Genomic DNA, 16,245 nt, shown 5'->3' on the forward strand with positions numbered 1-16,245 from the left:
GTAGCATGGCCGGGCAGGCGAGAGGATAGGGTAATGGAGGGGGGGTAGGGAGGGGAGTCAAGAAGGGGGAGAAATGGCTAAATTGTCAACAGTGGATGGGAGTACAGATGAGATTAGGAGTGCTGACTAGTGTTGGACATTGTCAGTACTGATAGATGATACAAGCCCCCACTTGAAAGCCCGGGTGAATTCAAAATAACACAGAATCACAAAAGCGACGCCCCACAGTATGATCCCTTGCTCCCAAGCGTCACGAAAGTGACGCCCCGCGGTTAAGGGGTTAAACAATCTACAAATTAAACTAACAAATGCACCTTGTTTAGCATATCCAGATTACAAAAAATCATTTCTTATTTGTACAGACGCATCAGTTAAAGGATTAGGGGCTGTACTGATGCAGGAAGATAAAAGAGGAAAAAATCAACCAATTGCATATGACAGCAGACAAACAAGAGGTGCAGAGAGAAATTATTGCACTACAGACTTAGAGGCACTTGCAGTGGTTTTTGCATTACAAAAGTTTCGAGATTTGGTATATCGTTACGAAATCCACTTATTCACTGACCATAAACCACTTGTGGGTATGTTTAAAGAAAAACTCCTTTCTGGGAGGAGAGCAAGATGGAAATGTACAGTTGAAAACTACAATGTACAAATTCATTATATACAAGGTAAAATGAACATAGTAGCTGACACATTATCTAGGAACCCAAACACAATTCAGGTCGCGGCGTTAGATCTCAAAGGAAATATCCCAAACCACGAGGATATCGCAAAGGCACAAAGACTTGACCCAATATGGCCTAAAGTTATATACAAGTTAGAAAGTGGAGATGACATACAATTACCCAAACTGCATGTCCCACTCGAACAATTCACAATGGTCAATAATACATTATACAAGATTAATTCTAAACAACCAAAACGCCAAAGAAATAAGTAGTACCTAATGACATGATACCCCAAATATTACGAATGATACACGACAGCCCACATGCAGAACATCCTGGAAAGGATAAGACATTCAACCAAGCCCAGCTGTTATATTACTGGCCTTCATTACGAAAAGATATAAACAATCATATAGACAGATGCGAATCATGTGCGAAACACAAAGGATACCCAATCACACCTGCACCGGTGGGTAATTACCCTGTAGCACATCAACCATGGGACGTTGTCGCTGTTGATTTACTCAAGATGCCATTATCATACAATAATATCCTATACATATTCGTAGCAACGGATCATTTTTCACGTTATGTCATTTTAGCTCCAATTAAAGATAAGACAGCAGATACAGTAGCAAAGGCAATAACAGATAATGTAATATGTCGCTTTACTACCCCAAAGGTACTAATAAGTGATAATGGAGGAGAATTTAATTCTGAGATCTTACAAAAAATATGTAAACAATACAACATCAAAAAGGTTAACGTTTTAGCCTATCACCCAGCATCGAATGGGTTGGTAGAGAGACAAAATAAAAAAGTATTAGATGTGCTACGACACATTCTCAGTGAAAATTATGCAAGCTGGGATGATTGGATTCCCAGAGTAGAAGCCTCAATTAATGGATCTATAAATAAATCCATAGGTGACACACCACATTTCATTATATATGGAACAGATAAAAAATTACCATATGAGCTCCTACAAGGTGACAGTATGCCCATATACAATTACGATGATTACTCCAAACTCCGTTTACGTGAATTCCAGGACATACACAAAAGAGTAAAAAAACAATTAACGATGTCCAAGGAAGAAATGACATAGGCATTTAACAAGAAGGCAAGAGATTCACTTATCAGCTTAGGAGACATTGTTTACGGTATCATTCATACGAGAGACAATAAATTATCCCCAAAATTTGAGGGCCCATACAGAGTAATTAACATAAAAGCAAACAAAGTTTTAATTAAGTCACTTTCAAGTGGCGAGGAGAAACAAGTTCATATTGACCATTTAAAATGAGTTTCAAGGGAATTATTCAATAATTATTCAGCCTCGGATACAACCGAACAGACGAACGTACCTCAGGAAAGTAAGCAAGAAAACAACAATGATTACAAAAAGAAATTAAGGTCATATACCAAACAATCGAACATAGGTGCAACTGTTCCAATCAAATCTACAGTACATCATTTACGAGAATTAAATATCGATTTAAACTCCTTCTATAAATGAAATAACAATCAACCGTAATGCACATCATCGCTATCATCGATTACAGCATGACCATATTAGGAAATTAATAGATTTTTTTTTTTTCGGTAGGTTACGATGAAGGAACTTATGCTATGGATTCTCCTCTACATAGCAAGAGGATATACGCACTTAGACCCCCAACACATAGTACGACAAGGATGCCTCATAGCTCCGACGGCCACGACTACAATCGTTTAGGACGTCATGAGTACTGAAATAAGTCTAGATTACTTATATGAATTACCTACTTATCTAGACAGACTTGCGACGCCGATGCGAACTCTGGACTTTATGATAGGAAATTATGTTTCACAAGCACATAACACAAAGGAAATGAATGAAATGGTAAAGTTAGCGAAATGGAAACTAGAACAGGCAAAGTCAACTATGCTCATCATGATCCAAGATCTCCCATCTTATGGAACGGAGGTACTGAGCGACAGGAACAACATCACACGTACTCGCCAAAAGCGCGGTTTGTTCGACCTGGGTGGTGAGTTCTTGGGAACATCTTTGGATTGGCTACAGAGGATGACCTTATAGAAATAAACAACAAATTTAATAAGATAGGTCAGATACTAACATACCAAGATAAATTCATCACAGGACAGAACTCAGCAATGAAGACAATTGTGAAAAATCTGAAAAAAGCAGAAAACATAGATCTCGAGAGTGTAGATAAAATAAATGAAATGGAAGGAAACATTACACTTTTCCAACACTTCTCCATCATCACGGAACATATTGACACGATTCTACTACAATTAGAGAACACTAGAGATCGTTTCAGGGCACTTATGCAAGGAATTTCGAATGCTAGTGATGGCAAGATCACAATTGACTTACTCTCAGTTCATGAGCTACGTCAGATAATTAGTCAAGGCATACATAAACATAAATTGAAGCCGTTGTTCCGCAGTAGGGAATTCATGCAATATTATCCATATTTACAAGCAACACTAACACCAACATCAGTAGTAGTTCATGTATTGTACCATTCATAACTGAAGACCTGTTCACAGTATACCAAATACATCCCTTCCCCTATCAAAATAACAACACTTTGGTCATCATCAACATCAACACAGACACCGAACTCATCATGCCCTCCAAGAGATGGGACACTGTCACTTTCGCAAGTGAATCAACGATTGAACGAAAGTGCCGCACATCCTTACATGCTGTTCATCTTTGTCCTGCGTACATTTTCACGTTTCAGCCTACTGATACAGTCCCTTGTGAAATGGCTATCATCAGAAATGACAATATTCATAATCATTGCAACTTCACTTTTGCTCCAGATAAACTTGTACACCATCAACGCATTGGACACTCACAGTTTTTTTATTTCACTCATAACACATCAGTTTACATAGTCTGTCCAGATATGTCACCATCTCATACTTCAGCATCAGGATTATACATAGCACCAGACTACTGTGCGGTATTTACACCAGCCATGTCTACTTTATCCACCATCAATCACTACGCCATTCTCAATCATACACACAAACATTTCCACACACTGCCTGATATGGACTTACATGAGCACAAGAATTAAGTTGACTTCACCTAAGTTTGAAACTATGCAGCTGATCAATGAAACAATGAAGCCCTGGGAAGATTTGAGTTTGAGTATGTTCAACCCATATTATGTGTATAGCCCAGCACCTACTGTCTTTATAATCTTCTGCATTGTATTTGCAGTATTGCTGTTCGCAATGCACAGAATGCATGCAAGAATTGCTAATTTGGAGTCAGTATTTAGTGAGGGGAGAGTTAGCATCCAAGTTAACCCCCCTGAATGAAGTGTACATATTTTGTATATAGCATTAATTATATATATATATATATATATATATATATATATATATATATATATATATATATATATATATATATATATATATATAATACAAAGAAGAATGACCCATGTATGGCATACCAGTACCATAATCTTTAAATGAAATATCAATAACTCTTACCATACTCTTAATTTTAAACTATTTTTTTTTTCTCTTGCATGTATCCATTTCACTACAATAACCCAAGTACATACTGTATTACCGTTAAATAGTTTACTTTTAATGCATTTATTCGAATATGAATACAACTTGTTTAAAATGTAATATTACTGAATAATTACTATTTACTATAAATATTATACGTATACAATATTATTATCAATATTATGTACTAATAGATTAGCATGTGTCAATGATAATTGCTGTCGGAGGACCTTCAGCTGCGTGGACCGAGCAATGTTATGACTCCATATTATATTTACAAATCATAATAGATAGATAGATAAATAGACAGATAGACAGCTCTATGCGAGCCTGGGAATGGGAAATGATCTTGCAAGTTACACTGAAGGAAAGCTGACGACAGATTACGAAGTAGCCAGTCAGGAGATGATGCAGTTAGTTTGTCAGCGATACACCAGGTGAACAAAGCCTAGTGACCATACACACACATACACACATACTCACACACAGGCTTCTAGAACTTTCCAAACACAGGGAACACACGTGACACGACTCCTGTTTCACCAGAATTTAGGAAAGAGAGCTCAGAAGGAGAAAGGCCATAGAATCGGCAGGTAGTGGGGAGAAAGGCTTAGCAACTTGGAAGAGAGAGAGAGAGAGAGAGAGAGAGAGAGAGAGAGAGAGAGAGAGAGAGAGAGAGAGAGAGAATGAGAGAGAGTGAGAGAGTGAGGCAGGGAGACAGGGACTCTACTTATACTCACTCGTGTGTGAGAGACTCTGTTAATATTTCCAAGACAAATAAAAATAGTCCCATACTCTTCTTTATCTCTACTTTGTCATTGCATGACAAATGGGAACCAAGATTATCGACGTACAAACAACTCAAGTATAACAACCGCTCGTCCAACATTCTATTATATATAACTTCTCTACAAGTAACTACAAAGTCTTTTATGACACGTATTCGATTTTGAGAACAACCAAAGTATAAGAGCCAGGTCAGATCATTAGCTCTAAAGGCAAACTGAGCTTAATTTTGATCTGATAAAATATGATTGGTGAATCATTAAGGCTCAGGAAACGACGAAAACATTGAATTTTGACATAAAAAATTCAATTGTCAAGGTCACATGGTAAAGGCAATGTCCGACTCCGACTCTCTGTGTGTAAGGAAAAAAAGTTAAGAACCCATTTGCATTAATCTCGGTGGATCGGTTGAGGATACCCGATTACCTGTTCTGTTGTTTTATAGAACAATTGCTCAAGGGACAAGATTACATGGTACACTCAATCTAAACCATTTTTATCCCAAGTACACATCACTTTGTGAAAGGGTTCAGGTACAACAAGAATACAGAGAATCGAATTGAAGAACAATGAGTAACAAATGAAGTTTACAAAGGAAAGTAAACGGCCATTATCAATGAGCAATGCCATCTCAGTTTTGATCTTCCTTGAACCACAGTAGGTAGAAGGGTTAATGATTCGGGAAGAATGAAGGAAGTTGATTGAAGTATAATCTACCTACAAGCAGGGTCAAAGGGCAAATTCATTTACTCGGCTGCATTATATTTAGGAGTGTTGCTCTCCCTTACATTTTCCATTTTCTTGGTATGGACAGTTGGTTATCATACAGCGACATGGCAAAGGGCAGAGATTCACTCAATTGGACCTTACCGTCTACATTCCCGTGGATCTTGTGATAATTTTTGAGTAATATAGGAGTATATATATATATATATATATATATATATATATATATATATATATATATATATATATATATTCAAAGACAGATAGATACATATATGTAGATAATGTATCTGTCTCTGTCTGTCTGCCCGTCTGTCTGTCTGTCTGTCTGTCTCTCTCTCTCTCTCTCTCTCTCTCTACGTATATATAAGAATTCCTCGTTGGATGACAATCCTATTGACAAGTTTTGTTAACTTTTATCAAAACTGTTGAAGTTACTGTTTTTACACACACACACACACACACACACACACACACACACACACACACACACACACACACACACACACACACACACACACACACACACACACACACACACACCAGCAGCAGCGAGTGTAAAAGCATTCTGAGATGATTTGGCCATATGTAACAAATATGGAATGATTGAATGACAAGGAGAGAGTACGTGAAAGAGATGGTGGTAGGAGGAGAAGGGGAAGATGAAGAATGGGGTGGAGGGATAGACTGGAAATGCATGTGAAAGAGGGAGATGTGAGGTGGAGAGATGGCAGCCAGGAAGCAGTGGATCGGGTGATATGAAGGCACAAGTGTAGATAACGTGAATCTATCTATATATCTGTATACCTAGGCTGCTTCCCCCAAGAAAAGGGAGGTAGCCGATACAGGACGACACACTCCCAATTTACTCATCAATTCCAACACATTCATTCGCATCTTAGCCCCAAAGGGGAGAAGGGACAGATCTTCAGCGCACCACACCGCACGAGGGTCAACTGCGCTGTGCAATCAGTGACATCTGCAGCAGGGCCCGACAGCAGAGCTGGTTTACCCCTGGCACATCATAATAGACCCATCCCCTTACCCGCACCTGACCTGATCAGCTGATCGGACAAATGCGGGAGAGTATCCCCTCAGCGCTGTGTCATCATTTTATTCATTCACAATTTCTCTTCATTTTATTCTGTCACAGACATCCATTCGCATTCAACGTGAAACATCTTAATAAAAAGTAGAGGAAAGGAAAGTCAGCTCCTCTCACCATTCAGTGCTTTGTTACTCCATCAGGAGCGTAGAGGATCGGTGTTAGACTATTCAGTCCCGACACCTAAGGCAAAAGAGCCCAACCGCACTCGTCCCCGAGTGACGTTAAGGGAACAAATAACCTCAGTACTTTCCTTGCATGTAAACCCTTACAGATCCATTCAGTTGGAGTGCCTTAACCCATCAGTCCACAAGGCATCATTATGCTTCCGTCCACTTATAGGGGATTAAGTGACTGGTCCGTCCGTGGGCAGGTGATTGGGTGGGTGCGTGCATGAGTGCTTGAGTCTGAGCATTTGTAACACTCTTGTGGGTGCGGTACCTCCTGAACCCAACACAAAACTTTTGTGAGTGATGCAGTATGAGGAGATGATGAACTGATTAGGTCGGCAAGGTCAAGGTCATACGGGTGTGGGTGCGACATCTCCTGAACCTCTTGAGGAATTTCGACCAAACTCGTCAGTAACACAGTATGAAGGGACGATGAACTGATTTGGTCAGCAAGGTCAGTGGGTCAAATGTCAAGGTCATATGGGTGTGGACGCAATATCTCCTGAACCCTTTGACGGATTTCGACCAAACTTTTGTCAATGATACAGTATGAAGGAATGATGAACTGATTAGATCTCCAAGGTCATGGGGTCAAAGGTCAAGGTCATATGGGTGTGGGCGCGATATTTCCTTAACCTCTCGAAGATTTGGACCAAACTTTTGTCGATGATACAATGTCAGAGTAAAATAGAGCGTCTGACTCTGTAATGGAATCGGAAACAAATGCTTTAAAAGAATCGCAGATCACGCAAGTAAACTAGATTTAAAGGAATAATGATCTCCCTGATCAACGAAGAAACATCATATGCTGATAACTCTGGTATTGAACAGACTTAGAAATTTTGTCATGATTTTTTGTAATGGAGTTTGGCTTCGAATATTTCACTTGGCCAATGGGAAGGACTTTGTAGGATGATATGGTCACAGGCTATCAAGTCTTCGAAGTTCAGTACACAAGAAATTACCAGTAATCCTAAGGTACGTTCATAAATCATCTCCAGATTATGCATGCATTCTAGGCCAACAAAAACACTCCCACATATATATATATATATATATATATATATATATATATATATATATATATATATATATATACATAAAATATACATACATATATATATATATATATATATATATATATATATATATATATATATATATATATATATATATATATATATATAAGAGAGATACTCTCATGTTTAATGAAATAGATATTAAGGTATGTTGTCGCGCAATGACGTAGCCGTATGTTCCTGAACACTAGCAATGCCACAATATCTAAGGCAAAGGCTTTATCTTCAATCAGATCAGTTTGTGAAACTTTCACTCTTACTACTTCCATCAGTACAACGTCTATATAGGATGCACAGTTTATTGGGTGGCTGCAGAAACTTTTATAATTGACAAGCAGGGGTGCCTGGCATTGCCATGCCAAAAAGGCGAACACTCTAATCCTGTTTGTTTAGTTCATTTTTTCTTTATACTCCAGGAAGGTCATGCATCTCATAAGCTTTTGAAGGAGGATTATAAGAGGTCCAGGAACTTCTAGTTCAGCTTTCACAGACTAACGCATAGTATTTATGCACACTTGTTTACTATTATTGGTGACCACAAATGACCTCCGACCAGTGACCTCAAATGACCTCGGAGGTCAACCTCACAAAGCCTATGTCCGAAATGAAGGTCATGTGACTTTCCATGCCAAGAATTCGGCTGCTGGGTCCAGTCGCTTTTGAATGTATTTCTGGTGACCTCAAATGACCCACGACCGGTGACTTCAAGGAGTCTCCATGCCAAGATCTAGGCTGCTGGATCCATTTGTTCAAGCGTGTATTACAGTGACCTGAAATGACCTCTTACCAGTGATCTCAAATGACCTCAAAGGCCAAATTCAAATAGCCTATGTCCGAACTGGAGGTAATGTGACTCCCAATGCCAAAAATTGGGGTGCACGGGTACCCGGTGTTTCCCGGACCCAAAAAGTGAACAATCTACCTGGGACCTAAAATGTCCCAGATCTGAATTTTGACCCCCTAAAACCATCCTTGGGTCACCCTGATTCGGAATATATATGGGTCTGGGGGTCTCTGGCTCTTTGTTTTTATTGTGATTGAAGAGGAAACAAACAAATTGGCTCTTTTATATACATAGATTTACCACGTATGAAAACATGAATATTGCCCCTACTTTTATCTTCGTCCTGGTTTACTTACAAATGTACCACGATTACATTTTACTTATCTCGTTGCAGCAGTTATATTGGATATCAAAAACTCTATACTCTCTAGTCATATGATTTTAAATTTTGATGAAATGTCTAGACTCTCTTTCCACTAGACAAGACAAGCCGCTGATTTTCCTCGAGACTGGTATAAATTAATGGTCAGTAATTTGCTTTAACGTTCACTGTTCTGCAGCACTCACCTGGGAACAGTTGACCTCATCACTGTAGTCGCCACAGTCGTTGTCACCGTCACACCTGTATGACTCCCTAACGCATCGGTTGTTGTCACACTTAAACTGGTCATCGTCACATTCTCTCTGCGGATGGTAACACGGAAACACCTAACTACATGCAGGCCTATCCTCTGACATATAGTTCATATACCGTATCTTTCAAAAACTGTCTAATCTGAACCACCCTGCAAACATTTCTAAGGAACACCAATTACACTTATCTTTTTTTTTTATATATTAAACGTATATTTCATTCTTGATGACCTGCAACATCCATCCATCCATCATTCAATCCTATGTTACCCCATGATGAGCGTAGCATCCCGGGGCTAGGAGAGTTGGTCTTAACATTTAAATTGAGAGTGACCAGCCTCACTCCTCCCTGAGTGACAATACGTGAGCAATGAACCCTAACCTTCCCTTGGATATAAGCCTGGACCAGCTCAATCCGATTGGAGCCTCTTAATTACCTACTAATCCAACAGGCGTCATAATTTGGTGTTATGCTTACCATCCAGAGCAGTAAATGGTTTCCTGGTGTACAAGAAAGCATTTGTCTTGTCACTCAGTATAGAGTCACCCATAGGCAGAAGGAAGGGAAAAGAATGATGGAAAGAAAGCAGAGGGAGTGTAAAGTCACCTGTGGGCAGAAGGAAGATGAAAGAATACAGGAAAAAAAGACAAAAAAGGAAGGAAGGAGAGGAAAGGACAGACACCCAAAGCAGCACTACATCTAGTGAGTGGATGGTGAATCCCCACCCACCTCCAACCTATGTTCTCACCATGGGGAAAAACGAAATATAGCATTATATAGGTTAGGTAAAATCTTAGTTGCAACATTAAATCTGAAATAAATTTAGCATAGTTTCTGTATAATTAATGATTAACAGTTTTAAAGCTTGCTCATTACGTATAGGAACTAATAAATGTAACTGGAACAATAATAATTATGCTAAAATAATTCGTGATTTAAAATATTTCTCGCTGTTTTAAGGAAGTGGGAAAGCACTGACGTTTGCATTTTAGTGCATTAGACTGAAAATAATTCCTTTGCCAGGAAAAGTTAAAAATACTTTTAGTATGCTGTGATTTTTAGTATGCTGTGATTTTTAATAAATTCTTTGTGCAACTGTGTATCATCTATTTAATAGAGATTGTAGTTTAGCTATTTCTGCATATATTGTTTAGCTTACCAGAATCTCTTAAAATATATGCTTATTCAGCCCATGCTTGAAAAGTTGGAATAATGAACAGAGGTTTGGAAGAAGACTGTCAGACATATTGCTTTAAAAAACGCATGGTCATATGTAGTACTCAGCAAACCAAATATTGAAGTACATCTCCACTTTTTAAAGCAGGCTATTAAGCTTCTAAAAATAAACATTGATTTAACAGTATTCCATAAAATTTAGATATTTTTCTTCAACTATGCATTATCTTGTACATAAAAGTGTGTTCACCCTCGAAACCTTCGAATTCGCACTTGAATTTATGTAGAGAGTGAGAGCAGTGCGAGTATAAGTGGTTGGGGAATGGCTGGGAGAGGAAGAGATGAGAGGAGGGAGGAAGAGATCAGTAGGGCGGAAGTAGTGGAAGCGATGAAGAATATTAAGTTGGGAAAGGCCCCAGGAATTGATGGAGTGTGTGGTGAAATGCTTAGGTATGGGGGTGCGATTGTTGTGGAGTGGATATGGAAGTTGTGTAGATTGGCTTGGGAAGACGGAAGGGTTCCAGAGGACTGGAAATCAGGTGTAATTGTTCCTTTATACAAAGGAAAAGGAGAGAGAGAAGTATGTGGTAACCATAGAGGTATTTGCCTACTTAGTGTGACTGGTAAAATATATGGTAGAATAATCATTGATAGGGTTAGGCATATGACAGAGGAGCTAGTTGGAGAAGAACAAGGGGGATTTAGGAAGGGAAAAGGGTGTGCAGATCAGATATTTGTTCTAAGATGTTTAGTGGAGAAGTATCTAGAGAAGGGAAGGAAAGTGTATGCTGCCTTCATGGACTTGGAGAAAGCTTATGACAGAATAGATAGGCAAGGTATGTGGAAGGTATTAAGAATATATGGAGTGGAGGGAAAATTGTTGAGTGCTGTGAAGAGTATGTACGAGGGAGCTAGGGCTACGGTGCGAGTGGATGGTGAGCTGAGTGAGTTCTTTGATCTCAATGTGGGACTGAAACAGGGTTGTGTGATGTCTCCATGGCTGTTTAATATATATATGGATGGGGTTGTAAAGGATGTGCAGGGTAGGGCAGTGGATGTGGGGGTGGCTCTAATAAATGAGGGTGAGATTTGGAAGCTTCTGGTGTTGCTGTTTGCTGATGATACAGTATTGTTGAGTGAAGATGAATGGGAGTTGCAAGGTTTCGTGAATGAATTAGGGACAGTGTGTAGGAGGAGGAATCTGAACGTTAATGTAAACAAAAGTAAAGTTATGGTGTTTGAGAGGAATGAAGTCACAGAGTGTGCAGTGAGGTTGGATGGTGAGGATATGGAGAATGTGAGTGCATTCAAGTACTTGGGTAGTGTGATGAGTAAGGATGGAACTTTGGGGGATGAAGTGCGTGAAAGGGTACAGCAGGGAAGGAAGGTTGTTGGTACACTGAAAGCAGTGATGAGAAATAGGGAGGTCAGTATGGAAGTTAAGAAGTCACTGCATGATAGTATTGTGATCCCTACCCTGACGTATGGAAGCGAGGCATGGACCTTGCAAGAGGGGAACAAGTCAAGAGTGAGAGCAGTGGAAATGAGTTACTTGAGAAGAGCATGTGGAGTGACGTGGAGGGACAGGCTGACGAATGAAGAAGTGAAGGAACGCTGTGGGGTGGATGTAGATGTGGTTGAGAAGATTAGGAGAAATACACTGAGATGGTTTGGACATGTGAAGAGAATGGAGAAAAAAAGACTGACTAAGAGGGTGTACGTGGGTGAGGTGGAGGGAGGGAGAGGGAGACTAGACCGAGGATGAGCTGAAGGGATGGAGTTGAGAGGTATATGAGGGAGGGGGGGGGTGAGTTGGGGGGAGGGCAGTCAAATGGTGGGTGACAGAGCGACTTGGAGGCGTTTTGTCTGCGGCCACCCTTTGCGGGATTAGGGCGTCGGGCTATAGATAGATAGATAGATCTATAGCCTCCCTGGACATCTTGCATTTTTGCTCATTGGACCTATGTTGCTGCCTGGGCCAGTTTTCCCAGGGACACAGTCATTTTCACTTGTTGAACTCTTCCCACCGTGGACCCAGTTCATTCCCTGGCCCTATTTTCCCACTAACCACCCACTCACCCAACCACCCCAAACACCCTGACCACGCACATGCATTTCTTGATTTCCCGTCCCATTCATGCCACACTACTTAGACAACTTAGACACCTGTCCTCCAAACTGTCCCTACAGACCAACCATATTCCACCCCACTCTCTTCGCTCTGTCTGCCCTCACATCCGCTTCACCCACCCAGCATCTTACTTATCCTGCCCATCCCACCCCACCTCCAATACCCACTCCACCATGCTCAATCAACCACAACACTTACCCTCACCAGTTCTCCCATTCGTCCAATCACCCATCCCATTTTCACAGTCAGCAATCTACCTACTCGAGCACATAGTTCTACCATAATGACTGGTAAGTATCCATTCCCTCTCTCACAGACATGCATGCGTGTGCAGATTAAGCTGGTGCTCGCGCATGCACCGAGACATTAACTGGTGGAAAAATGTATCCCCTTCCCAGCCACAGTATGAATCTTCCCCGATGAGCTTAAGATATCTCCGTCTTTTCCTGTTTTTCTCTTCCTCATATAACCCTAATACATCGAATTCCCCTTAAAACAATTCGTCGTTGCTTTTACTCATTTTGTAGAATTCATAATGTGGCTACAAGGAGAACACAACATCTAACTACCCGAGTATATCTAACTGCAGTTATCGGTGCTTGTGGTGGACAGAGAGGCTATAATGGTGAAAACAAACTTTATGTATCGGCTGGTATAATATGTTTATCTAACTTTATTATTTTAGCGTCTTCTTTCCTAAGTGATTAACATACTCTTAACTCACGAAAATATGTGGTAATATCTTTGCCAAGTACATTCTATATTAGAAGAAAGCAGTTTATGACTAAATTTATTATTTTGCTGCTTTAACTACTATATTTCACCAAAAGCGAGATCAGTTATTGTCTTTAACCGTCCATAACATACTAAAACTCACCGTTGTACAGTTCCTTTCATCACTGTTGTCACCGCAGTCGTTGTCACCGTCACATTGAAAGGGCGAACGAATGCATTTGTTGTTTTCACAATGGAATCGGCCAGCAGCACACTGTGGGTGGCGACATCACATTATTTGTCAAAATTTATATTACTAACAGGGGCACTCGGCGTTCCCCGTGTAAAGTCTGTGATCACGCGTACAGGCATTGCCTGGTACCCTGGATGGACAAAACCCGTGTGGGAGAAGATCCCCTGGTTTCCCATTTTACCCACAGAACCTTTGTTCCTCCTTGGGTCTATTTCCCCGTGGATTTATTCCTACCATAGACGTGTTTTCCCACTACACTCCCATCCACCAGCCCTGCCCACGCATCTCACCAATCTGTCCAGCCATCCGACTCATAACACCCATAGCTACATGGTTGTAGAAGAAAAAACTATATGGTAATTGACTCCCAAGATTTCAGTGCTCACAAATGATTTTTTTTTTCTATTTAGTTCAGATCTTTGGTGTCAGGTCTGCTAGGACTATCTATGAACCTATGTATAACCCGACGCCTTAATCCCATAAGAGGTGGCCACAAAGAAATAGCTTTCATGTTATGCTCTCCCCTGCCATTACACTGTCCTCATCCCAGCTCACACACACCCTCTCTCATATACCTATCTACTCCATCCCTCCATTTCATCCTCGGTCTCTCCCTGCCTCTCCCACCCTCCACTTCCCTCACATACACTCTCCTCGTTAATCTCTCGCTCTCCGTCCTCTCTTTATGACCAAACCACCACAATTTATTTCTCTTAGCGCTTTCCATGAGATCTACGTCAACGCCACAATGCTCCTTCACTTCCTAATTTGTGAATCTGTCACTTAACGTAACTCCACAGGATCCTCTCAAATAACTCGTTTCCCCTGGTCTCCCTCTTGACTTCTGGCCTTTAAACAATGTCCAAGCTTCGCTTCTATAAGTGAGTTGACATCACAATACTATAAAACAGCGACTTCTTTACTTCCATGCTCAATATCCTGTTTCTTATCACTGCTTTCAAGGAATTAGCAACCTTTCTTCCTTGTTGTACCCTTTCAAGAACTTCACCCACTAAACTTCCATCCTTACTCATCACACTACCAAAGTACTTAAACGCACTCACGTTTTCCATTTCCTCCTCATCCACCCACGCTGTACATTCACTGACTTCACTTCTCTCGAAGACCATAACTTTAATCTTCCCTACATTCACTTTTAGATTCCGTTTCTTACACACACTCCCAAACTCATCTACCGAGCCTTGCAGATTTTGGTTTCCCGATATCCGTTTTCTCTTATAAGTGGGGGTATAGTATGTGTCTCCAAAAGAGAACAAAAAACACGAATGCACACAAATATAAAAATCTTGTATCAAGGGTAACTTTTGTGGTTAGTTGTTGAAAGTTTTGAGGATATTAACAATTTTAGAAGTTTGCTTGCATTTATGCGGGGGAAACGTGCTTCATACTGTGAGTGTTAGTAGTAGTAGTAGTAGTAGTTGTTGTTGTTGTTGTAGTAGTAGTATTTGTTGTTGATGTTGTTGTTGTTGTTGTTGTTGTTGTTGCCTGGTAAAAGTATTAGCTGTGTTGGTGTTTCCGGTGTTCGTGCCGTTGGACGAGGATTGCGGGGGAGAGGTAGTTGTCGGACTTTTTCTCTGGTGGGAATGGACTAAGCTACTGTGTTAAAGAGCTGAACCAACCTGTGGCTGTAACGGAATAAAATGTTGTTTGCATTGTAATAACTGAACTTTTTTTAAATAAAAGAAATGGATATCAAGAGGTATAGCATATTCCTGGTAACGACAATACTCTCCCAAGAGACTATTTTATGTAGGCTGGTTTGAACTATTCCACCAAAACCTCAGATGCTAAATTGCTTTACTGAGCCTACTGATCGTCAAAATACAATATCCACATGGATGGACTTTATGTGCTGTATGAAATAACAGTATTAGCATTAGTAGTAGCATTAGTAGTAGATGTAGCAGTGGTGCGTTCTTGTGTGTGTGTGTGTGTGTGTGTGTGTGTGTGTGTGTGTGTGTGTGTGTGTGTGTGTGTGTGTGTGTGTGTGTGTGTGTGTGTGTGTGTGTGTGTGTGTGTGTGTGTGTGTGTATGAGTGTGTGTGTGTGTGTGTGTGTGTGTGTGTGTGTGTGTGTGTGTGTGTGTGTGTGTGTGTGTGTGTGTGTGAAGAAATTAGCTCGGAAAAATGTTATTAAATCTTACCCAAACTTAGTGGAAGGGTTGAGGTATGATCTGTCAGTAAACCTTTTTTATTTTATTTTATTTTTTTACACTATTTAAAAGCATGATTAGAAGGATACGTTGAACCCTGAACTAGCACAATTAAGTTTCACAATTTTTATCCAATTCAGACTAATCTTGAAGAAAAGTTGAATGTATGCCAAGAATAAAGAGACTTTTCTTGTTAAGAATATTTATTTGCAAGGTCAAGGTTAAATGGCAGGATGTTCATTTCCCTAATCGTGTGTTCTTACCTAATTGTTCTTACCTAATTGTATCTTTACAG

At 40.1% G+C, this 16,245-nt stretch overlaps 1 protein-coding gene across 1 annotated transcript in view; it reads right to left on the bottom strand.

Moving 5' to 3' along the window:
- LOC145413688 (uncharacterized) overlaps positions 1-16,245 on the bottom strand; it is a 616,371-nt gene that overhangs the window by 79,413 nt on the left and 520,713 nt on the right. Inside the window, exons 14-15 of the mRNA XM_080283343.1 lie at positions 13,689-13,799; positions 9,438-9,554 (exon numbers count right to left, since the gene is read on the bottom strand). Of these exons, the coding sequence (XP_080139469.1) occupies positions 9,438-9,554; positions 13,689-13,799 (228 nt within the window). The remainder of the gene's footprint in view (positions 1-9,437; positions 9,555-13,688; positions 13,800-16,245) is intronic.

The sequence above is a fragment of the Coenobita brevimanus genome, chromosome 97 (assembly GCF_032717465.1).
Source record: "Coenobita brevimanus isolate Jiangsu-jjx chromosome 97, ASM3271746v2, whole genome shotgun sequence".
NCBI lineage: Eukaryota > Metazoa > Arthropoda > Malacostraca > Decapoda > Coenobitidae > Coenobita > Coenobita brevimanus.